At 43.7% G+C, this 25191-nt stretch overlaps 1 protein-coding gene across 1 annotated transcript in view; it reads left to right on the forward strand.

Moving 5' to 3' along the window:
- The window catches only part of WNK2 (WNK lysine deficient protein kinase 2), a 131054-nt gene that overhangs the window by 103245 nt on the left and 2618 nt on the right, over window positions 1–25191 (forward strand). Inside the window, 3 exon segments of the mRNA XM_030293510.1 lie at window positions 3670–3714; window positions 5144–5403; window positions 24854–24959. Coding sequence (XP_030149370.1) covers window positions 3670–3714; window positions 5144–5403; window positions 24854–24959 — 411 coding nt within the window.

Genomic DNA, 25191 nt, shown 5'->3' on the forward strand with positions numbered 1-25191 from the left:
CTGGAGCTGGAGCTGGCTGGTTCCTGGGTTACTAGGGAGCTCGGAGGCCTGAGGAGACCACAGGCACCTGTGAAAGTCTGGAGGAAAAAGTCTGGTCGCAGCCCTGAGGGCTGGGAGGTGGCAGAGAGGAGGTCTGAGGGGCAGGGCTGTGGGAAGACCCTGAGGGTGGGGCCCGCTCTGGGGGCCTGGTCCTGGAGTCCAGGTCAGCAGCAGGGGGAGGGCTGCAGCTGTGGGCTCATCGGGCCTGACCCGCAGGAAGAGATGAAGGCTAGAGGTTTTCTGTTTGCCGCCTTGCACCGAATAGGAGACCAGGCTCTAGGAAAACAAAATCTCGGTTAAGTTCCGAAGTACACAAAGAAGGTCCCCAATTGTGTGACACTCAGAGACCATGAGAGCATCCAGGCTGGGTCAGAGATGAGCAGGGGTGGAGGCGCGGGCAGCTGCAGGTGACTAGGAGGGGACCCCTCATGGGACAGGCATTCGGCCCCAGGAAGGAGAGCGTGCAGAGAGCGAATCCTGGGCGCTGCCTCGGGTGGGCACGTGGACAGGCCCGCCGTTGGGAGGGAAGGGCCCACGGTAGCACAGACGGGGTGAAGCCCTGGGCAGACCCCTCCTTGTGGCCAATGGAAGGTTCGGGGAAACTCAGGGAGCACGTTTTGGGATTCAGAGGCTGTGGTCGGGTCGCAGCAGTGTCTGGGGTCAGAAGCTGCTGTCAGACCTGTTGGCCCTCCTTCTCTCTGGCTCCAGTCCACGCGACTGGATTAGGTGCCGATGCTTCTGGAGCCTCTCTGCACACAGACCTTTGGGGTCTGCTTTGTTATGTTCTCACGTGTCCCATCAGCCTGTCGTCCGTGCCACAGCAAGTCTGTCTCCGGGACACCCGAGGAGGCTGCCACTGCGTGGCTGCCAAGGCCCTGTCCTCACCCTTCCTGGGGGGACCTGCTGCAGGGGTGTGGGAGAGGGCCTTCGGGCAGGGGAGGGCAGCCAAGAAGGAGGCCACCCCCCATGGAGGCCTCCCCAGGCTGGACTGTCCCTGGGGCCGTCACCCCAGGGCAGGGCAGAGCTGGGATGCGTCCCGTTTCATGCTTCAAGGACAAGTTTTGGCACTTTGCTCAGCAGTGCGAGGACTTGGTGGCTCATTCCAAAGAAGCCCTGAGTGGCATTTTGGTGCCAGATCCAAATGTGTAACGCCACTGGTCCGGGGGAAGGACCCGTGGGTGGGAGGCATGCCTCTCGTCATGTGGCAGGCAGGGGCTGCTGTCCCCGAAGCTCCCTGTGAGCCTCATCGGTTGTCTGAATGCTGTGGTTAAAAAGCAAGTGTGGTGATGGCCACTGGGCTGGCCCACTTCTTAAGAGATCTGTCCGTGGCAGACACCTTTGAGGCATCCGCCTGGAAGCCCAGTGAGGGTGTGGATGCTGGCAGGGCTGGTTGTCCTTGCCTGGGGAGGGATTTGGCGGGGGCGGGGGGGGGGGGGGCGGGGGCTTCCTGAACGAGGCCTGGGCACTGCATGAGACTCCTGGCCCGGTGGGATGTATGTGCAGCATGAGGACAGGACATGGGGTCATCATCCTGTGTGTTGCCCATTCAAAGCCTGGGAGAACAGCTGCGAGAGGCCGCGTGGCTCTCCACCTCCACCCCTGACCACCCGGAAGCTTCTCCAAGTAGTTCTGGGGCCTTGAAGTTGGCTCTTCCCAAGACCTTGGCTAAGGACAGTAGTCCTGCAGGGAGGGGAGACCTGCCCTCATGCCCCCTGTGGGTTTCCTTTGGGTCCCATGTATCCCCAGCACCCTTGCAATGCTGCCTTGTAGCCTGACGGAGGGGAAGAGAGGAGGGCTGGGTGGAGGCACATTCGTCAGCCATCTGTGTGGTGGGCTTCAAGGGCAAGGCACTGGGGAGGAGACTCAGGGGACCCCCGAGGAGGGACGGGGCTGTGGTGTGAGTGAGGGCCGGTCATCAGACCTATGGCCTGTGCTTGGCCGCACCTCTGCACTGCACTGGCTGCCATGACTCTGACGTGAAGGGCGCCGAATCCGGTCGGTCTTTGTTTAAAGGTTCACCTTGAGGGCAGGGAGTGTGCTCTGGTCCCTGTGGGCCGCGTCTAGTGAGGGTGTGGAGGCCTCTGTGGGCCAGTATTGCCCTCCGGTCCGAGCATGGTGTCCGGTGGCCAATGGCCTTGGCTCTGGGGTCCCAGCGAAGTCTGGGGCCCTCATCACGGGCCCAGGCTTCCTCTGGTGGTTCCCGGCAGGCAGCTCCTGTGGCTGCCTGAGTGTTCCTGTCATGAGGATGGCGGGAATCAGCCCCGAAAGAATCCTCTTCTGTCAGGCTGTGGGGACCTGGCTGGCCAATTGATTCCACGTCCTGGTGCTGCAGAGACCCAGAGGGAGCTACAACCGCAGGATCCAGACAGGGAAGTCTGCGCCTTAGCTGGGGCCCCGCACAGTCATAGAGCTTGGGACCCTCGTTCCCTTGTGCTGTGGAGCCCCCCGAGGGCCCTGTGCTCCCAGTAGGGTTCCACGTCAGGACACAGACCAGCAAAGGCCCTTCACTGCTGCTACCAAGGGACGACTGGCCTGGACCACTCCTGCCCAGCCCTTTTGTTTTTATTTGCACATTACAGACCCCACCAGAACATCACCTCCCTTTCCACCACATCAGCCTCTGAGCACACACGGGATAAACCAAAAAAAAGAACGACTCAGCTGGAGCCTGGGCCGACCTTTGTGCTCTGCTCACACCCAGAGGCGGTGGCGTCTTACCTTCCTCGGCAAGGGTGCAGGGCACCCTCAGGAAGTGTTCTGCTCTGGCAAGGGCCTGGGGCAGGAGCACAGACCCTCTGTGATAGCGCAGCCTTGCTGAGTGACCTTGGGGACTCCTGAGCTGTCCTTGCCTGTCCCATTGTGCCTGCCCCGCTCCGTGAAGGGCCAGCTTGTCTGCCCTCCAAGTGGGCACTGACCATCAAGTTGTGCCAGACACCACGGACAGCCCCTGGGACCGCAGGGCCTGGCGCTTAGTGGTGGTCTCATGACAAGCCTCACCCCGTTCTGGTGGACGTGGGCTACCAGGTGAGGCAGCAGCGTTGCAGAAACTTGGGTCCAGCCCTGATTCCCACCTCTGTAGATAGGCGCCCTCTGTGTCCACCACCGGTCTGGTCAGGGAAGCCGCCTGGGATCTGGGATTGGCCTCAAACCTGCAAAACAATGTATCTTTTTGCACTTGGAAAACAAACCTCCCATGGGCCTAGCTTCCAGGCAAAGCCGGCGGCTCCACTGAGCTCTCCTGGCTGACTTTTAGTGGGTTTTCTGCCTCGATCTGCAGTGGGGCTGCAGAAGCCTTTTGTTTAAAAACCAAGTGGTATGCTTTGCTTTTTTTGTTTTTTTTTTTTTTTTTTTTTTTTTTTTTTTTTTTTGAATACGCTTTGAAAGACACACTCACTTCTACCTGAAGCTTGGGGCCTGGTCCTGCACCTGAGCCCCTCGGCGAAGTTCACGTGAGCCCGCACACTGACTCGAGGTCACCCGGTTAGCCCAGGTGGCCAGTCCCCTCTCTGAATCGCTGGCCTCTGCTCCTCCTTGCACACTGATGACTTGTGCTTAGTGTGGTGGCCTGTCCCCCGTGTGTGCTGTCCTGCCTAACCCTGTGGTCTTGTGTCGTTTCTTCTTCCCTTGCAGGGTCTGCCCTGAAGCGTCTCTGTCTAGGCAAAGAGCACAGCAGTCGTAATTATCGGGTTTCTTACCCCTTGTCCGCTCTCCATCGCATGGGCTTTCATGTGGCTAGTGCGCATCGGGGGCTCCATGGCCGGCGGGCGGGCGTGCTTGCATCTGCTCCGCGCCCACCCACCCGGGGCACCGCTTTCCCTCGGCCTGGAGGGAAAGCGACCCGTGGGTGCCCCCTCGCGTCTCCATAGCTCCTAGAGTCTGCGTGTCCTGGCCGGTTGACATGCACTCTCCTTGCCCGGAATGTCCACACGTTACCAATCATTAATTGGCTCCTTTTCCAAAACCGTAGGAATGAGTGTGTCCTTGAAGTGCTAAAGATGAGTGTCCCCGAGGAGTGATGCCAGGATGAAATGGGTATCAGTCCACCTGGGCCACCCACCACCCTCACCTTACACCATATTTTTTTTTTCTCCTTTTTTCTTTTCTGGCTGAAACATTCATGTAGAAATAGCTCTGTGTATGTAAGGTTCCATCACTAATGTTTAACTGTTTGTGTCTGTGCTTTTTCATTGCTAGCTACTGTGACTACATTTTGTAACGGCTTGTTTGAAGAGATGGTCATTATGCTGCTTTTTTGATGCGGAAAAATTTTAAATTGGCTTATGCAGAATTGCCAACCAGAAACCGTATGTTGCGGTGGGGTCAGGGCGCAATTTAAAAAGAATTAAAAAGTCCCATTTTGGTCACTTAAAAATACTCTTCCAGTGAAGTGGGTGAGTGTGAGGTCTTCACCAAGCTCCACCTGAACCGCAGCCCCCAGGCCTTCCTGGCAGCTGGGCCTCCTGGCTCCTGCTGCACCCCACAGATGGCTCCGAACTTGGGGGCCCACGGTGGAAGGCTTTGAGTGTTTGTACCCTTTAGTAATACCTTCCCTACATGTGCTGGTGAGGAGAGGCACAGTTTTGTGTCTTAAACTCGAAACCGCTAAGCCACTAACATTCTTGCACAGGCATGCTGACGACCCAGCCTACTTGGCATTTTCCCTTTTCCCTTTGCTGGGTGGACGGCAGGAGCTGCCGTGGGCTGAGCACTCAGCCTGCAGCATTGACACGTTTCCCTGGAGTCCTTGTGTTCGAGCGCAAAGGCCTTGGGATTTTGCCCCCAGTTTTCTGAGCCTCCTCACGTAGGAGTCTGGGGGTCCTAGGCAGCGTGGGCACAGAGTGGATGCTGAGTAAGCCTGCCAGCTGCTTGGGTCCTGTCCTCTGGCCCAGCTCAGAAGGGTGACAGCTGCCTAGCATAGCCTGGTCCCCTGTGGCCTGTGAAAATGTTCCAAAGTGTCTAAAACTGGCACATGGGCCCCAAGATGCAGACCATCTCCTGAAGCAAGGTGTTGCCTGGCCTAAGCAAGACCACTGTATGAAAGACTGCAGCTGGCCGGTGGCGCTGTGTGCAGTGTCACCAACCTGGCATGTGTGTGCTTCCCCAGGGTCTTCCACCAGCAGCCTGGTCCCGGGCCCTGAGCCGGGCCCCCAGCCCACCTTGCACGTCCAGGCACAGGCGAACAACAGCAACAACAAGAGAGGCACCTTCACGGATGACCTGCACAAGCTGGTGGACGACTGGACGAGCAAGACGGTGGGGACCACCCAGCTGAAGCCCTCGCTCAACCAGCTGAAGCAGACTCAGAGGCTACACGGCATGGAGGCCCCGGCGGGCTGGTCCCCAGCCACTGGCGAGACACGGGCTGTAAGTGGGGCGCTGCGGGCACAGGCCACCCAGGCGGAAGAGACGGGGTGGGAGCGGCCCCCGGCGTCGGGTGCTAGTTCTGGTGCACCCAGCCTGTGTGGGGCGCAGTGAGGAACTGCCATCCGGTGCTCTGTCCTGCGATGCCTTCCTGTGACAGGGCTAGGCTGACTTGACAGCCTCCCTGGAAGAGCGTTCCCTTCTCGGTCTCGAGGAGCCTGTGCAAGATTGTGTTGCTTCTTCCTGAAGTGTTTAGCAAAGTTCACTGGTGAGCCCATCTGGCCTGGGAGTCCAGTTTTGGAATCAGGGAAGTTTCCCCTGTGACCTTTTATTTTGCAAAATTTCAAGCATACGGAAGTGTCGGAAATTGCACGGTGAACTTTAGTTTGCCCCTGGCTGCATGCTGTGGCTGACATTTTGCTGTGTTTCTCACACATCTCTCCATCCCCCGAGGGTAAAGTTTTCCTTAGGGATTCAATTTCTTTGATACTTTTAGTGCGATTGGATTTTCTGTTTTCTCTTTCTGTTAAGCCCTGCTTTTCTAACATTTGGTAGATACCTAAATTTATCTTAAGTTTTCAAATTAGTTGGCATGGAGCTGCTCATAATATCCTGTCTTCACAATTTGCAGTGATGTCTTATTTTTCACTCCTGATGTTGGTGAGTTCCCCCAGCCTCCTTGTGCAGCTTCCTTAGGAGTTCATAAATTTTATTAGCCTTCTCAAAGAAGTCGTTTTGGCTTTGATGGTATTCTTTATGTGTCACCAGTTTCTCTTCTTATTATCTCCTTCCTTCTTTCTATGTTTGGGCTACTGTTTAAGTCCTAGAAAGTTTCTTGAGATGTGCAGGTCATTGATTACTGGTCGTTCCTGTTTAATAATATAGACATTCAATCTATAAGAATTTCTCCCGTGGTTCTAGCTGCATCCTAAAGGTTTTGCTGTGCAGCATTACAGTTTGAACTATTTTGTAATTTCCACTGTGGTTTGAAGTAATATAGTTACTAATTTTCTCACTTTCTAGCCCAAGTGCACTGTGATAAAAGAACAAACTTCTGGTGTTTTTGGTCCTTTAAAATTTGCTGGGCCTGGCTCTTTGGCCCAGTTGTCGATCAGTCTTGCCTGCGGCTGCCCCAGTGCTTGAGGCAGCTTCCGCATTCCTGCCACACACGCTGTGCCCTGGCCTCCCTGTATCCTCTGAGTGGCGAGTGACAGTGGCTCCCTTCTGACAGCCGCAGCCCTGACTCCTCAAACCCACTCTCTGTTATCCTTTGGCAGAGTTGACAGCCCTGGAGGGTCTCTTCCCTGAGCCCCAATGGGCGAGAGGCTGCTTGGCTGCCTGGACTCTAGCGCTTGGGGTACCTGTGCAGGGCTGTGCCCCATCTGTCAGCTCGCTAAGCCCCTTGTTCTAATGGCTTAGATTCTTAACAGGATTTTTTAAAACATTTTTTTTTTTTTTTTACTGTGGTAAATCTATATAACATAAAATTTACCATTTTAGTCATTTTTAAGTGTTCAATTCGGTAGTATTCAGTACGTACACAGCGGCGTGTGAACATTACCACTCTCCGTTTGTGTGACTTCATCATCCGAAATAGAGAACTCATCAAGAAATAACTCTCCAGTCTCCACCTCTGGTCTGCTAGTTTTGCAGCTTATGTTAACTTTTTTTCTACTTTCTATGAATTTGACGACACTAAGCACCTCATTTAAGTGGAATCATATAGTATTTGCCCTTTGCTGTCTGGCTTATTTCACTTAGTACAGTGTTTACAAGGTCCAGACATGCTGCAGCAGAACTTTACTCTTTTGGGGAAATAAAAGTAGATGGGGAATATGATCAGTAATATTGTGGTGAGCATTTTGTGATGTATATATATCTTGATTCATTATGTTGTATATGTTAAACTAATTTAATATTGTATGTCAGCTATACTTCAAAGTTTTTTTAAAAAGTCCTTCGTTTTCCCCAATTTTTTAAATTGTAAAATACACGACATAAAATTTGCCATCTCAACCATCTTTAAGTGTCACTTGAAGTGCATTAAGTATTAATATTGTTGTTCAACCATCACCACCGTGCATCTCCAAAATTTTTTCATCTTGCAAAAATGAAACTCTGTCCTTATTGAAAAAGAACTGCCATTCCCCTCCCCCTTCCTCAGTCCCTGGAAACTACCACTCTACTTTCTGTCTCTATGGATTTGACTCCTGTTGGTCTCTCTATAAAGTGGGATCCTACACTACTTGTTTTTTTGGTCTGGCTTATTTCACGCAGCATAACGTCTTCAAGGTTCATCCGTCCTGTAAGTGGTGTCAGAATTTCCTTCCTTTTTAAGGCTGAGAACTATGCCAGTGTACGTTGATAACCACATTTTGTCCATTTATCTGTTGATGGACACTTGGGTTGCTTATACCTATTGGCTACTGTGAGCAATGCTGCCATGAACATAGGTGTGCAAGTATCTCTTTGAGTCCCTGCTTTCAATTCTTTTTAAAGAATACCCAGAAGTAAAATCACTGGATCATATAATAATACTATTTGTAACTTTTTGAGGAATTGCAGACTGTTTCTAGTAGCTGCGCCACTTTACATTCCTGCCAGCAGTACAACAGGGTTCCAGTTTCTCCTCATCCTTGCCAATACTTTGTACTTTCAGATTTTTTTTTTTAAATAGCCATCCTGATACCACAGTGGTATCTCACTGTGGTTCTCACTAGCATTTCCCTAATGATCAGGGATTTGAGCCTTTTTTCATGTGCTTATTGGCCATTTGTACATCTTCCTTAGAGAAATAGCAGTTCAAGTCCTTTGCCCATTTCTTAAGAAGAGGACAGAAGATCTGAAGGGGGCTCTGTATTGACAGCAGAGATCCTGATGCAGGGCTCGAACTCCCAACCTGTGAGATCATGACCTGAGCTGAAGTCAGATGCTTAACCAACTGAGCCACCCAGGCACCCCTACTTATGTCTTCTTTAATTTCCTTTGGCAGTGTTTTGTAGCTTTCAGTGTGTAAGTCTTTCAACTCCTTGAAGTTATTCCTAAACATTTTATTACTTTTATGTTACTGTAAATGTAATTGTTTCCTTGATTTCTTTTCAGATTGTTCACTGTTAGTGTATAGAAATGCAGCCGACTTTGTACCCTGCATATCTTTGCTGAATTCATGGATTAGTTTTGTATGTGTGTGTTCTTTAGGGTTATCTACTTATAAGATTATGTCATCTCTGAACAAGGATCATTTTACTTCTTCCTTTCCAGTTTGGATGCCTTTTTTTTCCTTGCCTAATATCTCTGGCTATAGTTTTTAATATTATATTGAACAGAAATGGAAAAAACAGGTATCCTTTTCTTGTTCTTGACTTTGGAGGAAAAGCTTTCAGACTTTCACCATTAAGTATATGAGTATATACTGTTAGCTGTGGGTTTTCATACATGGTCTTTATCGTATTGAGGGAGTTCTATTCTGTTCATAGTTTGTTGAGTGCCTTTATCATGAAAGAGAGTTGGATTTTGTCAAATACTTTTTCTGCATTAATTGAGAGGATTGTAGGTTTCTTTATCCTTCATCTTGTTAATGATGTATTACATGGATTTTTATGTTAAACCACCATTGCATTAATTCCTAGGATAAATCCCACCTGGTCATGGTGTATATACTCCTATTGTGCTACTGAATTAAGTTTGCTAATGTTTTATTGAGGATTTTTGCATCAATATTCATTGGGGTATCAGTCCATAATTTTCTTGTGATGTATTTATCTGGCCTTAGTGTCAAGATAATGCTGGTCACAAAAAATAAGGTTATTCCTATTCAACTTTTGGAAGAGTTTGAGAAAGATTGCTGTTAATTCTTCTTTAAAAGTTTGGCTTCTCTTTGTTGAGGTTTTTGATTACTAATTCAATCTCATTACTTGTTACATGTCTAGTTCAGTTTTCTATTTCTTCTTGAGTCAGCCTTGGTAGTTTCTGTGTTTCTAGGGATTTTTATATTTCATGTAAATATTTAGTTTGGTAGCTAAAACTTCATCAGTTTGTTAATCTTTTCTAAGAACCAACTTTTGGTTTCATTTTTAATTCATTTGCTTTAATTTTTCTTTATGACCTCCGGTTCTCTTTTATATGGTATACAGTTATTGATTTAAAATTTTTAATGTAGGCATTTATAGCTATAAATTTCCTTCTGAGAACTTCTTTTGCTTTATCTCATAAATTTTTATGTGTTCTGTTTTCATTTGTCTCAGTTATTTTCTCATTTCCCTTGTGATTATGTCTTTGATCCTTTGGTTGTTTAAGTATGTGTTTCGTTTCCGCATATATGCCAGTTTTCTAGTAATTTTGTTGTTATTGATTTCTAATTTTATTCATTGTGTTAGAAAAGATACTTTGTATGATTCGGATCTTTTCAGGTTTGTACTGTATTTATATATTTTGTGTTTATTTTACTTATTAAGACTTGTTTTGTGGCGTAACATGAGGCCTATTCTGGGGATCTTTTACATACACCTAAAGAAAAGGAATTCTACTCTTGTTGGATAGTTTTGTTAGTGCTAATTGGCTTATGGGAGCTTCCTTAGGTCTGTTCTTAGTGATCCGTCCTGTTGTTCTTTATTAAAAATGAAGTATTAAAGTCTACAATGGCTAGTGTAGAACTGTCTTGTTTCTCCTTTCAGTTCTACATTTGCATCATATAATTTGGGGTGTGTTTTTAGATAAATATATATTTATAATTATTACATCTTGATGGATCAAAACTTTTATCAATATATGATCTTTGTCTTTTTACATAACCTTTTTTGACTTAAAATAAGTTTTGCCTGGCAGTAAAGTACCCACCCCAGCTCTCTTTTTCCATCCTTTTGCTTGCAACTTCTTTGTGTCTTTGTATCTAAAGTGAGTCTCTGGTAGATAGCACATAGATTGACCATGCATTTTTAACTATTCTGCTAATCTCTGCTTATTAATTGGAAAATTTTTAAGTCTATTTACTTATTTTGAGAGACAAACACAAGCAGGGGGAGGGACAGAGAGAGAGGGAGAGAGAGAATCCAAAGCAGGCTCGGCACTTGACAGTGCAGAGCTTAATGCAGGGCTCAAACACATAAACTGTGAGATCATGACCTGAGCTGAAACCAAGAGTCAGAAGCTTAACTGACTGAAAAAGCCAGGCACCCCTTAATTGGAAAATTTAATACATTTACATTTAAAGTAATTATGAATAAGGAATTATGACATTTAACTATTTGTTTTCTGTATGTCTTACAGGCTTTTATTTCTCAATCCTCTCATTATTGCCTTTAAAAAATTTAGTTGGTTCTTTTGTATTGTGTAACTTTTATTCCCTTCCTCTTTACTTTTTTTGGTATATATTTTAGTTGTTTTCTAATTGGTTCTCACAGGGATTACAGTTAACACCTTAAACTTACAATGACCTAGTTTGAATAATACTTTGTTTCAATAGTATATAAACACTCTGCTCCTATACATCTCCATCTCTTCCTCTTTGTATTTTTCCCCCCACTGTGTGCCCAATACGTGTGTGCCCAATAATGTAGATTTCTTATTTCTGTATAGTGTATTTGCTTTTTAAATCACATAGGGAAAAAAGGAATTAAAACCACAAGTATAGTATATTTATGTAGTTACCTAATTTATTTCTTGATAATGGCTTCAAATTGCTGTGTATTATTCTCTCTCACTTTAGCATTCCTGGTTAGGCAGACTTTTTAGTAACAACTTCTCTTAGATTTTGTTTACCCAGGAGTCTTAGTTTCTCCTTCATTCTTGAAGAATCATTCTGTTGGATATAGAATTCTTGGCTGAAAGTCTTGTCTTTCTGAACTTCAGGTATTTTTTTTTTTCTGCCCTCTCTCTCTCTTCTCTTGAGACTCCCATAATGTATACATTGGCTAGCTTAACAGTATCACACAGATCCTTCAGGCTCTGTATATGTTTGTTCACTCCTTTTTCTTTCTGTTCCTCATACTGGGTAATTCCAACTTGATCTCAATGTTTGCTGTTTGCTCAATGATCTCAAGTTTGCTGATTCTTTATTTGCTACTCAAATCTGCTGTTGAGCCCCTCTAGTGGATTTTTAATTTTCTTATATTTTTCAGTTCTGATATTTCTATTTGGTTCCTTTTATAATTTGTCTTTTTATTGATATTCTCATAATGTTCTGCCTGATTTTCCTCATTTCAGTTTGTCCATGGTTTCCTTTAGATCTTTGAGCATATTTTTAAGTTTGCTTATTTATTTTGAGAGAAAGAGACAGCGCAAGCAGGGGAGAGGCAGAGAGAGAGAGAGTCCCAAGCAGGCTCTGCAGTGTCAGTGCAGAGACCAATGTGGGGGCTTGAACTCCTGAACCATGAGATCGTGACCTGAGCTGAAATCAAGAGTCGGATGCTTTGGGAATGCAAGCTGGTGTAGCCACTCTGGAAAACAGTATGGAGGTTCCTCAAAAAACTAAAAATAGAACTACCCTACGACCCAGCAATTGCACTACTAGGCATTTATCCACGGGTTACAGGTGTGTTGTTTCGAAGGGACACATGCACCCCCATGTTTATAGCAGCACTGTCAACAATAGCCAAAGTATGGAAGGAGCCCAAATGTCCATCGATGGATGAATGGATAAAGAAAATGTGGTATATATATACAATGGAGTATTACTTGGCAATCAAAAAGAATGAAATCTTGCCATTTGCAACTACGTGGATGGAACTGGAGGGTATTATGCTAAGTGAAATTAGTCAGAGAAAGACAAAAACCATATGACTTCACTCATATGAGGACTTTAAGAGACAAAACAGATGAACAGAAGGGAAGGGAAACAAAAATAATATAAAAATAGGGAGGGGGATAAAACAGAAGAGACTCATAAATATGGAGAACAAACTGAGGGTTACTGGAAGGGTTGTGGGAGGGGGATGGGCTAAATGGGTAAGGGGCACTAAGGAATCTACCCCTGAAATCATTGTTGCACTATATGCTAACTGATTTGGATATAAATTTTAAAAAATAAAAAATAAAATAAAATAAATATTTAAAAGAGTCGGATGCTTAACTGACTGAGCCATCCAGGAACCCCTCTTTGAGCACAGTTAAAACATCCACTTTAAAGTCCTTAGTCCAATGTCTAGCCTTTCTCAAGGACAATTTCTGTTAATTTTTTCCTTTTAATGGGCTGTACTTTTCTGTTTCTCTGTATGATCTGTGATTTCTTGTTGAAAACGAGGCATTTGCATATTATAATTAATAACTCTGGAAATTAGATTCTCCTCTTTTCCAGTATTTGCTGGTTTTGTTTGTTGAAGGCTTAGGTTATATTAGCTTGAGATTTGCTTGAATATCAGGAGCTTAAACACCTCTCCCAGTCTTTACAGATTGGCTCAGGGCTAGGAGGACTCCTTGAACGCTTAGCCAGGCCATTTACAATTTGCCTATGCCTTCACTTTTGCTTGCATTGAATAGTGGTGAGAGCTTAGAGTTTTCTGAGTCGTATGTGTGTGTGACAGACAGAGAGAGAGGGAGAGAGAGAGAGAGACAGACAGACAGACAGACAGTGTATTCTGCCTTGGACATGCACATGGCTCTCTAAATTCCCCAGCACACACATACTTTTCAGTACCCTCATTTCCCAAAGGAACTCTCTCCCATGCTTTTCTACTCAGGCTTTTAGGCAATCTATGTGTATCTTGTTTGTAATCTTTGGCCCCAAGCAACTGCAGATTTTTAAGTTGCCTTACGATGTTTTTGAGCAATACCTGCCACTTTTCTACCCTTGGAGAATTCCAAATATATGCAGACAGATATGTGCATCTTGTGTCAGTCCTTCAGGTGGCCTTTACACAGGATATAATAGACATACACAATAAATTGTGAGTGAGAGCTCTGCTCCCTCTGGAACCAAGGGCCAGGCTCCCACACTGGAAACACAGGCTGCCCTCTTCAAGGCAGTTGTAAAGCTAGGAAGCGGGGAGGGCCAGGGGCCAGTAAAAACACCACAGTGCTTTCCAGCTTCTAAATATTTGCTTTTTTCTTGATTTGTCTTTTACTTCTATTTCATTGCCATAAACCTTTAACTGTTTTCTGGAGTTCTGATAAAGTTAGTTTTGATGGTTTCTGGTTGTCTTTTCACCATTTCTGTGAAGGCATGGAAGTTTGAAGCTGCCTACTCCTTCATTTTCCTTATGTCATTCTTGCTGAGATTTGTGTGTTTTTGAATATTCTTTCAGTTATTGAAAGAGGAATTAAAAAAATTTCCCACTATGGTGTGGACTTGTATATTTCTTACTGCAGTTTTGAGGGCATATTTTGAGGGCAGGTTATCAGGTATGTTCATATTTAGATTTACTGTTTTCCTTGTGAGTTGAACTTTTAATAGTATGAAGTACCTCTATTACGATTTTTGCCTTTAAATCTAGTTTGTCTGAAGTTGCTGTAGGTACACTAGCTTGTGTTGGGTTACTGCTTACATGGTATGGTTTCCTATCCTTTACTTTCAGTATTTCTATATCCTTGTTTCAGATGTTTCTCTTGTAAACAGCATATAATTGTTTTAAAACTTTGAACATTTACATTTAATTTAATTGCATATACAGACTCTTGAACAATTCAGGAGTGAAGGGAGTGGACAACCTTGCTCAGTCAAGTCTACATATAACTTTTGACCCCCCCTAAAACTTAGCTACTGACAGCCTACTGTTGAAGCCTTACTGATAACATAAACAGTTAGTTAACACATATTTTCTATGTTGTATTATATACTATAGTCTTATAATAAACTAAGCTAGAAAAAAATATTAAGAAAATAATGAGAAATAAAATACATTTACAGTAGTGCACTGTAAAAACTCTGATTATAAGTAGACCTGCACAGTTCAAAACTGTGTTGTTCAGGGCCAACTGTATGTTTTAGCTTAAATCCCTTATATGTTTTCTATTTGTCCTATCTGTTCCATGTTCCTTTTTCTCTCTTAGATATACTCTTTTTTTCCTCCCACAGTTAGCTGGGAAATTTTACTTTCCCTTCCTGTTCATTTAATGATTATTCTAAGCACTTTAGCATACATCCTTAAATTATCACAGTCTAATTTTCTTGTACCAACTTCCCAGACAATGGAAAGGCCACAAAACACTTTAATAACTTTTACTGTCCTCCTAACTTCTTTCAATTCTATATAAACTTTCAGTCTCACAATACATTTTTTATACAGTCAATATTCACCTATATCTGCATATTTACTGTGTTTTTTCATTTTTTTTTAATGTTTATTTTTGAGAGAGAGCATGAGCAGGGCAGGTGCAAAGATGGGGGACAGAGGATCCTAAGCAGGCTCTATGCTGACAGGAGAGAGCCCAATGCAGGGCCTGAACTCACAAACTGTGAGATCATGACCTGAGCCAAAATTGGACACTCAACCGACTGAGCCACTCAGGTGCCCCATCATTCTTTCTTGCCACTAATCTTCCCTCTAGGATCTATTTCCATTAGGATTTCCTTTAATATATGTGTACCAATGACTTATGTCTCCATTTTTGTCTAAAAATGTCTTAATGTCATTGTCATTCTTGAAGGATATTTTCAGTGGGTATAGGATTCTAGGTTAGCAACAATCTTCTGAGCGTTGTGACATTTTCATTGTGCTGTTATGTGGCTTTCCTGTTTTTCTTGGAAGTGAGCTGCCAGTCTGTTGTTACTTTGAAGATAATTCTTTTTCTTCTGGCTTCTAATACGTTTCATTTAATTAGAATATTTATTATGAGATGCCTAAGAATATACATTTTTATTCTGCTTAGACTTCAAAGGGCTCCTTGACACCACAGTTTCATTTCTCAATCAAATATGGATGTTTTTCCGCCATTATATCTTCCCATACAGCTGACCCACTCTCCTCTGCCTCTTATTCTGCTGATATTCCAGTCCATATTACTCTGTCCTTGGTCCCTTACATGTTGTTGTTGTTGTTTCTTTTAATGTGAAAATTAATGTGCTGTTCTTTTAATGTTGTTGTTTCTTTTAATGAGAAAACAGGGGAGGCAGAGAAAGAGAGAGACAGAGGATCAGAAGGCTCTGCAATGACAGCAGAGAGCTCAACGTGGGGCTCGAACTCACGAACTGTGAGATCGTGACCTGAGCTGAAGTTGGATGCTTAACTGACTGTGCCACCCAGGTGTCCCTCTTACATGTTTTCTAATCTTTTGTCCCTTCATAGTTTAGTTTGGGTATCTTCTTCAGATCTTTTATTTTTTTAATGTTTTTTGAGAGAGAGAGAAAATATGAGTGGGGAAGGGGCAGAAAGAGGGAGAGAGAATCCCAAGTGGACTCTGCACTGTCAACACAGAGCCCGATATGGGGCTCAGTATCACAAACAGTGAGATGATGACCTGAGCCGAAATCAAGAGTCGGATGCTTAACCCCCTGAGCCAGCCAGGTACCCCTTCTTCACATCTTTTAGTTCACCATATTTGTCTCTGTGTCTATACTGCTTTTAATCTTATTCATTGAGTTTTAAATTTATTATTTAAGTTGAAAATCACCATCCACATCTGCTATACCCTTTAAAAAAATTACAGTATAGTTAACATACAGTATTATATTAGCTTCAGGGGTACAATATAGTGATTCACAAATTCTGTACATTTCTTAGTGTTCATCATAAGTGTCCTCGTAATCCCCTCACCTATGTCACCCATCCCCCCCAGCCACCTCACTCTAGTAACCATCAGTTCTCAGTCAAGAGTCAGGTTTTTTGTCTGTTTTGTTTTTAAAATTCCATATATAAGTGAAATCATATGGGATTTGTCTTTCTCTGACTTATTTCACTTAGCATTATACCCTCTCTGACCCATCCATGTTGTTGCAAAAGGTAAGATTTCATTCTTTTTTAGGCTGATTAATATTCCATTGTACGTATCTACCACCTAGTCTTTTTTTAAACATTTTTTTTGATATTTATTTATTTTTGAAGGGGAGAGAGAGAGAGCGTGAGGTGGGAGGGGCAGAGAGAGAGGGAGACACAGAATCCGAAGCAGGCTCCAGGCTCTGAGCTGTCAGCACAGAGCCTGATGCGGGGCTCGAACCTGTAAACCACGAGATCATGACCTGAGCCGAAGTCAAGGCTCAATCGACTGAGCCACCCAGGAGCCCCTACCACCTAGTCTTTATCCATTCATCTATCAGTGGACACTTGGGATGCTTCCACAATTTGTCTATTTTAAATGATGCTGCAATAAACATAGGGGTGCATATATATTTTTGAGTTAGTTTTCATATTCTTTGGGTAAATACCCAGTAGTGGAATTCCTGGATTGTAGGGAAATTCGATTTTTAATTTTTTGAGGAATTTCCATACTGTTGCCATAATGGCTGCACCAGTCTGTATTTCCACCAACACTGCATGAGGGTTCCTTTTTGTCCACATCCTCACCAACACTTGTTTCTTGTGTTTTTGATTTTAGTCATTCTGACACATGTGAGGTGGTATGTCATTGATTTGCATCTTCCTAATGATTAGTGATGTTAAACATCATCTTCTCATATGTCTATTGGCCATCTGTATGTGTTCTTTGGAGAAATGTCTGTTAGCGTATTCTGCCTATTTTTAATTAGATTATTTTTTTGGTGTTGTGTAACTTCTTCCTATATTTTGGATTCTAACCCATTATCAGATATATCATTTGCAGATATCTTGTCCCATTACTAGGTTGCCTTTTAGTTATGTTGACTGTTTCCTTTGTTGTCAGGAAGCTTTTTATTTTGATGTAGTACCAATTGTTTATCTTGCTTTTTGTTTCCCTCACCTCAGGAGACATTATCTGGAAAAATGTTGCTATAGCCAATCTCAGAGACATTCCTGCCTATGTTCTCTTCTAGGATTTTTATGGTTTCAGGTCTCATATTTAGGTCTTTCATCCATTTCGAGTGATTTTTGTGTATGATATGAGAAGGTGTTCCAGATTCTTTCTTTTGCATGTAGCTGTCCAGCATTCCCAACACCACTTGTTGAAGAGATTGTCTTTTTCCCCATTGCATATTCTTGCCACCTTTATCAGAGACTAATTGATTATATAATCGTGGGTTTATTTCTGGGCTCTCTCTTCTGTTCCATTGACCTATGTGTATACTTTTGTGCCAGTACAATACTGTTTTGATTGCCAGAGCTTTGTAGTGTATCTTGAAATCTGGAATTGTGCTACTGTCAGTTTTGTTCTTTTTCAAGATGGCTTTGGCTATTTGGGGTCTTTTGTGGTTCTATACAAATCCATACAATAGGATTACTTGTTCTAGTTTTGTGAAAAATGCTGTTGGTATTCTCATAAGGATTGCATTAAATGTGTAGATTGCTTTGGGTACTATGAACATTTTAATAATACTTATTCTCCCAGTCCATGAACATAGAATATCTTTCCATTTGTGTCATCTTCAGTTTCTTTCGTCACTATTTTATCGTTCTCAGAGTACAGGTCTTTCACCTACTTGGTTTAGTTTTTTTCCCTAGGTGTTTCACTCTCTTTGGTGCAGTTCTAAATGGGAGTGTTTTCTTAATTTCTCTTTTTGCTACTTCTTATTAGTGTCTGGAAATGCAACAGATTTGTGTATATTGGTTTTGTATCCTGCAACTTGACTTTAAACAGTTTATCAGTTCAGTTTTTTGGTGAAATCTTTAGGGTTTTCTTTGATATTATCATGTCATCTTTTGTGTCTGATTACTGTGGCTAGGACCTCTCCAGTACTATGTTGAATAAAAGTGGTGAGAGTGGACATCCTTGTCTTATTCCTGATCTTAGGGAAAAGTTCTCAGTTTTTCCCCATTGAATATGATGTTAGGTGTGGGTTTTTCATATATGGCATTTATGATCTTGAGGTATGGTAGCTCTAAACCCACTTTGTTGAGAGTTTGTTTCATGAATAGATGTTGAGTTTCATCATGCTTTTTCTGCATCTATTGAAATGATCATATGGTTTTTATGCTATCTCTTGTTGATTTGATTGATCTCTTGTTGATTGATTTCTGAATACTGAACCACCCTTGCAACCCAGGAATAAATCCCACTTGATTGTGGTGCATAATTTTTTAACGTATTCTTGGGTTCATTTTGCTAGTATTTGATGAGGATTTTTGCATGTTGTTAAGAGATATTGTCCTGTAGTTCTCTTTGTTTGTGATGTCTTTATCTGGTTTTGGCATCAGGGTAATGCTTGTAGAGGCCTTGTAGAATGAATTTGGAAGTTTTCCTTCCTCTTCTATTTTTTGGACAATTTTGAGAACAGGGTATATTAACTTTTCTTTAAATGTTTGGTTCAATTGACCTGTGAAGCCATCATTTGTTGGGAGTTTTTTGATTATTGACATGACTTCATTGTTGGTGATCAGTCTGTTCAAATTTCCTATATTTTTCTAGGAATTTATCCATTTCTTCTAGGTTATCCAATTTGTTGTCATATAATTTTTCACAGTATAATCCTTTTATTTCTGTGGTGTTGGTTGTTATTTCTCCTCTTTCATTTCTGATTTTACTTGAGTCCTCTCCCACTTTCCCTCCCCACTCCCCTCTCTTTTGGTGAGTCCACTTCCTGATTTTATTGATCTATTGTTTTGTTGTTGTTTTTAGTTTTTTTAATTTGTTTCATTTATTTCTGCTCTGATATTTACTATTTCCTTCCTTCTACTGGTTTTAATTTTTGTTTGTTCTTTTGCCAGCTCCTTTCAATGTAGGTTAGGTTGTTTGAGATTTTTCTTGCTTCTTGAGGTAGGCCTGTATTGCTGTAAACTTCTCTCTTAGAACAGCTTTTGCTGGATCCCAAAGATTTTGGACTGTTGTGTTTTCATTTGTCTCCATGTATTTTTTAAATTTCCTCTTTGATTTCTTGGTTGGCCCACTCATTGTTTAGTAGCATGCTATTTAGTCTGTGTATTTGTGTTCTTTCCAGATTTTTCTCTGCTGCTGGATTTCTGCTTTCATAGCATTGTAGTCAGAATAGATGCATGGCATGAGTTCAGTCTTCCTGAACTTGTTGAGACTTGTTTTGTGGCATAATATGTAATCTATTCTGGAGAATGTTCCATGTGCACCTGTAAAAATGTGTACTGTGAATATATCTGTTAGATCCATCTGGTCCAACGTACCATTCAAAGCCACTGATTCCTTTGTTTATTTTCTCTTTGGATGATCTCTTCACTGATGTTATTAGTAGGGTGTTAAAGTCCTGTACTATTATTGTATTACTATCGATTACTTCCTTTATGTTTGTTATTAGCTGCTTTATGTATTTGGGTGCTCCCATGCTATGTGCATAAATATTTATAATTGTTATAGCTTCTTGTTGGATTGCTCTCTTTATGGGTATATGATGTCCTTCTTTGTCTCTTGTTACTGTTATTGTTTTAAAGTGTATTTTGTTGGATAGAAGTATTGCTACCCCGGTTTTCTTCTGACATGCATTTGCACAATAATGCTTTTCCATCCCTTCACTTTTAATCTGCAGGTGTCTTTAGGTGTGAAATGAGTCCCTTGTAGGCAGCATATAGATGGGTCTTGTATTTTTATCTATTCTTTCACCTTATGTCTTTTGATTGGAGTGTTTAGTCCATTTACATTCAAAGTAATTAGTGATAGGTAGCTACTTACTGCCATTTTGTTTCTTGTTTTATGGTTGTTTTTGTAGTTATTCTCTGTTGCTTTCTTCTCTTGCTGTCTTCTTCTCACGGTTTGCTGGCTTTCTTTAGTGATATACTTGGATTCCTTTCTCTTTGTTTTTTGCGTATCTATTACTGGTTTCTGATTTGTGGTTATCATTAAGTTGATATATAACATCTTCTGCATATAGCAGTCTGTATTGTTGATGGTCACTTAAGTGTGAACTGATTCTTTACTCCTTCCCTCCCCCCTGCCCCCACATTTAGGTATGTATACTTTACATCTTCTTATATATCCTTTGACTGACTTTTATAGATATACTTAAGTTTACTGGTTTTGTGTTTCCTACTTTTCTTCCTCCTACTTATGGTTTTTCCTTTCCACCCAAAGAGTCCCCTTTAATATTTCTAAGGATGAAGAAATGGTTGAAGGGATGGGATGGGGTGAAGTGATGGTTTAGTCGTCATGAATTCTTTTGACTTTAGTTTGTCTAGGAAATTATCTCTCCTGTTCTGAATGATAGCCTTCCTGGGTAAAGTATTCTTGGCTGCATGTTTTTTTTGTTTTTGTTTTTGTTTTTTTCCCCCTTCAGCATGCCATTCCCTTCTGGCCTTCAAAATTTCTGTTGAAAAACCAGCTGATAGCCTTATGGGGTTTCCTTTGTATGTAACCATTTTCTTTTTTTGCTGCTTTAAAAATTCTCTTTATCACTACTTTTTGCCATTTGAATTTTATGTGTCTTGGTGTAGACCTACTTGGGTTGATTTTGTTGGGGGCTCTCTGTGCCTCCTGGATATGGATTTCTTTTTCCTTCCCCAGATTTGAGACATTTTCAGTGATTATTTCTTGAGATAGATTTTTCTGCCCCCTTTTCTCTTTTCTTCTTCTGAGATCCCTGTAATGTGAATACTACTGCACTTGATGGTTTGCTGAGTTCCCTAAGTCTATATTTATTTTTTATTATTCTTTTTCTCTCTCCAGTTTTTCAGCCAGATTGCTTTTCATTCCTCTGTCCTCTAGGTTGCTGCTCTGTTCTGTTTCCTCTAATCCACTATTTATCACTCTAGTGTATTTTTAATTTCAGTGATTGAGTTCTTCATCTCTGTTCTTTTTTATGTTTGTGTCTTTGTTGAGGGTCTCAGGTCCTCCACTCTTTTCTCAAGTCCAGTGAGTACCTCTTCCATCATTACTTTACATTCTCTATCAGGCATATTACTTTTAACCACTTCAATTAGCTGTCTTCTAATTTTGTCCTGTTCTTTCATTTGGGATATATTCCTCTGTCTCCTCATTTTGTCTCTCTGTGTCTGCTTCTATGTGTTAGGAAAGCCAGCTACATCTCCTGCTTAAGGTAGTGGTCCTTATGAGGAAGAGGGTCCTATAGTGGCATGTACTGCAGTGTCCCCTGTTCTCCAGAACCTGGAGCTGCAGGGGTGTCTCCTGTGTGTGCTGCGTGTACCCCACTGTTGTGGCTAAGCCGCTTTTTCCTTCAGACTGGTAGTCTGCAGTGGCTCTTTGCCTGTTGTGGGCAGAGTGTGGTCCCTGTATTGTTAGTGGGCCACTCCAGGGCAGCCTTGGGCTTGAAATGCATCAGACCAGGCATTTGCCAGAAATGTAGTAGCACCGAACTGCAGAGTGCTTTCCCTGTGTTGTTCCCTGGGAAGCTTTTGTTGGTGAGAGGGACTGCAGTCAGACCAGATGTCCGCCCCTAGCTGGGACCACAGTTGGGACTCCTATATGTGGTGATCATCCTTTCTCCCTTGGCAGGAGTCACTTTGGAGTGGTGCTGGCCCATCAGGTCTGCCTACACACTGCCAGACTCGTAGCACTGCTATGATCAGCTCCGGTCAAGTGTGTACTGGAGGGGCAGGTCTGTGGGAGAACATGGGGACGAGGGTGGGGTGGGGTGGGCTGTGTGGTGTTAGCAAGGTTTGTGCAGGTCAGCTGTAGGAGGGGATCAGAGGCGTGGAAGGTGGTCCAGTCAGAGGTAGGTATCTGCAGAAGAGTGCAGGGGTGGAGCATGCTATTTAGCAACCTAGGTGGAGTGTTCGTGCTGCACTGGTTTCCATGGGTGTCTGTATCTAAGCTGCGGGTTGGGGAGGAAATGGCACCCGCCAGCTCTTTTGTTTTTGGAAAAGTCTTCCAAACGTCCCTGCCCCTCCAGCACATACTCTGAGATTAGTAAGTAAATCTAGAACTCAGGCGTTTTTCAGACCACTGCTTTTATGCTATATCTCAGGAGGGCTATTTGTTGTGCTAAGAGTAGGGGTCAGTTTCCCCTGACCCTCCAGGTTTTTCCCACAGCTGAGCTGGCCAATTTTTGAAGTCCCGGGTGTGCTGCCCTGCTGATTTGAAGGACTGGTGTAATTCTGCCCCTCTGACTTTCATGTGGGTTCTCTGTGCCTGGGGTGAGGGTCTGTTTCTCTCCCCTCTGTAGGCCTGAGGCATCCCTCCCTCCTGCAGAAAGTCCTGAGTCTGTCTGGATCTTGACCATGTCTCCACCCTTACTACCTGCTTCAGTGTGACCTCTTCTGTGTATTTTGCTGTGGACAGTCTGTTCTGCCAGTCTTTGGGTCACTTTCTGGGTTATTTACACCCATGTGGATGTTATCTAGGTGTATCCTGGGATGAAGTGAGCTTAGGATCCTCCTACTCCCAACATTTTCCTGGAAGTCTGCTGTATTCTTTTTTATAAGTTTCCAGCTTTCTGCCAAAATTCTCAATCTTAGTCTTTCAAATAGTATTTTACAGTTCTGTTTTACATAGTTTTCCTTTATATTGTCTTTTGGCTTTTTAAGGTGTGTGGAATGTTTTATTTGAAAATTTACCTGTAAAAAGAATCAGAGGCCTAGCAGTTGGTTTCTTATATTGTTTTCATTTGCTTTTGAGCTCCTTTTCATAGTCTTACTGGCTATCTTTTGTAAAGTGCCTGGTCAGTGATCTTTACTTTTGAAAAGCTGAATTATCTCTTGATTATTAAATAGTGAGTTCATTATATACTATGGCTACATTATACCAGTCTGTGGCTTGTTTTTTCATTGTTTTAATGGTGAACATGAAATGGCAAAAGTTTCAATATTGTTGTGGTCCAGTTTATACAATGATTTAATTTTTTGTGTGTACATAAGGAATCTTTGCCTCTTTCAAATCCCGATATTCTCTTATGTTCCTGTCTTTTTTTTCTAGAACCTTCATAGTTTTAGCTGCTGCATTGAGGCCTGTAAGCCACTTCAAATGAACTTTTGTGTATGGTTTAATGTTGGGATCAAGTCTTTTGTTTTTTCCTTTTGTGCATATCTGGTTGTTGTAGCACCTTCCTTTCCACACTGAATCGTACAGATGTTGGTCAGGTGGTTGTGTATGTGTAGATCCATTTCTGAACTCACGGGTTTGTCCCACTGAGCAATTCTTTCATCCTTATGATAGTAGACTTAAGTACTGCGGATTTATGGTAAGTTTAATATCTAGTACAATACAACCTCCAGCATCAGTCTTTAAGAATTTGATTTCTCTAGGTCCTTAATACGTTCATACACATTTTAGAAGCAGCCTATTTCTATAAAATAGCTTGCTGGGATTTTGATTGAGATTTAATGGAGTCTGTTGATCAACTGGGTGAAATCTGACATATTAACAGTCCTAAGTATTCCTATGAACATGGCATCTGTGTCATTGTGTCTTTTTAATTTTCTCTCAGCAAAGTTTTGTAGGTGTTACACATCTTTCATCTTTCGTGAAATGTATTCCTGTATAACTGATGTTTTGGAATGTGAATGGAAATTGTATTCTTAAATGTCACTTCCCAGTTGTTCGTTGCTAGTATATAGAATTCTGTACCTTGTATCCTGCCATCTTGTTACATTTGCTTGTTAGTTCTAGAAATCAGTTTGTACAGGCTTTTGGTTTTCTCCAGACACAGTCCTTCCTCTGCAAATGAGGATGGTTTCATTTCTTTTCCAGCCTATGACTCTATTCCTTTTCTTGCCTTGGCTGGGACTTCCCACACAGTGCGGACTGGGAGGAGAGCGAGCTGCGGGGGAAGTGCTTCTAGCATTTCAAAGCAGTGGAGGTTTGGCTGCGGATTCCACAGAGGTCCTCACAGATGGAGGAGGCGGCCTCCAGCCTTGGTTGCTGTGTTTTCCATGAAAGAGTATGGAACTTCTCAGCCACTCTCCCTGCATCTGTGGAGAGCATCAGACGGGGTCCTCCCTCGGTGTGTGATTGGGGTCGAGGGGCAGTGACACCCGCCGGGACAGCAGCCTTGCATTTCTGGGGCCGGCTCCATTTGGCTGTGCTGTCTTTCTTTGGGTGCTTTATTAGGTCTGCCTGCACCTTGAGAGTTGAAGTGAGGCCGTAATCTCTTTGTGGCCTGTGTTCTGTATCCTGGCCATGCTGGTCTCACCAACCATCTCCGCTTTCTCATCCTCATGCTGCTGCTCCTCTGGGGTGTGGAGGGCCTGCCCTGCCACAGGCTCCCAGGCTGTGGTCTTTACGTAAAGGTCCATGAGGTCCTGGCCAAGCAGGAGGCCCTTGGGTGTGCAGTCCCGCACCACTGCATCCTCAGGACTCGGGCCCCACAGGGTCTGCCCTGCGAGGACAGCCGGGGCATAGGGGTGGCCAGGCTGCAGCTTAAGAAGCAAGAGAGGGCACTGGCTGCTTCCTGGCCGCATGCTCTCTGATACCAGCCGTTAGAAGGCATCCGACGGCAGGTCCTGGAGACCACGCTCTGCCGAGGATAGAGAATCTGTGGGGACCCCTGGGAGGGGCAGCTGTTGGCAGCCACACATACCTTCCTCTTCTTGTCTTGTAGATGAACGCCTCTCGAGCAGCGGTGGGGACACCGTGTCTGGCCCCAGCGCCCAGCCCTCTATCCACCGCGGCCGTTCCTGGAACCACCCCAGGCCTGCCCGTGCCAGGTACTGCCCTTTCTGGCCTACCAGCCCCGCCCCGCGCGCAGCCTCTGGGCCACTACGGAATCCTGCTCCCAGCTCCAGTGTCCTGGGGGCCCTGGGCAGCCCAGGTGGGCAGCCAGAGACCCGCCAGGGGGCTAGGCTTGGGTGCAGCAGGCATGCCTGCACTTCCCGTGTTCTTGCGGCCACCTGTGGTCAGCGCGCCTGGTCCCAGACTGCGAATCACATAGCTCTCTCT

The sequence above is a fragment of the Lynx canadensis genome, chromosome D4 (genome assembly GCF_007474595.2).
Source record: "Lynx canadensis isolate LIC74 chromosome D4, mLynCan4.pri.v2, whole genome shotgun sequence".
In the NCBI taxonomy this organism is placed as follows: Eukaryota; Metazoa; Chordata; class Mammalia; order Carnivora; family Felidae; genus Lynx; species Lynx canadensis.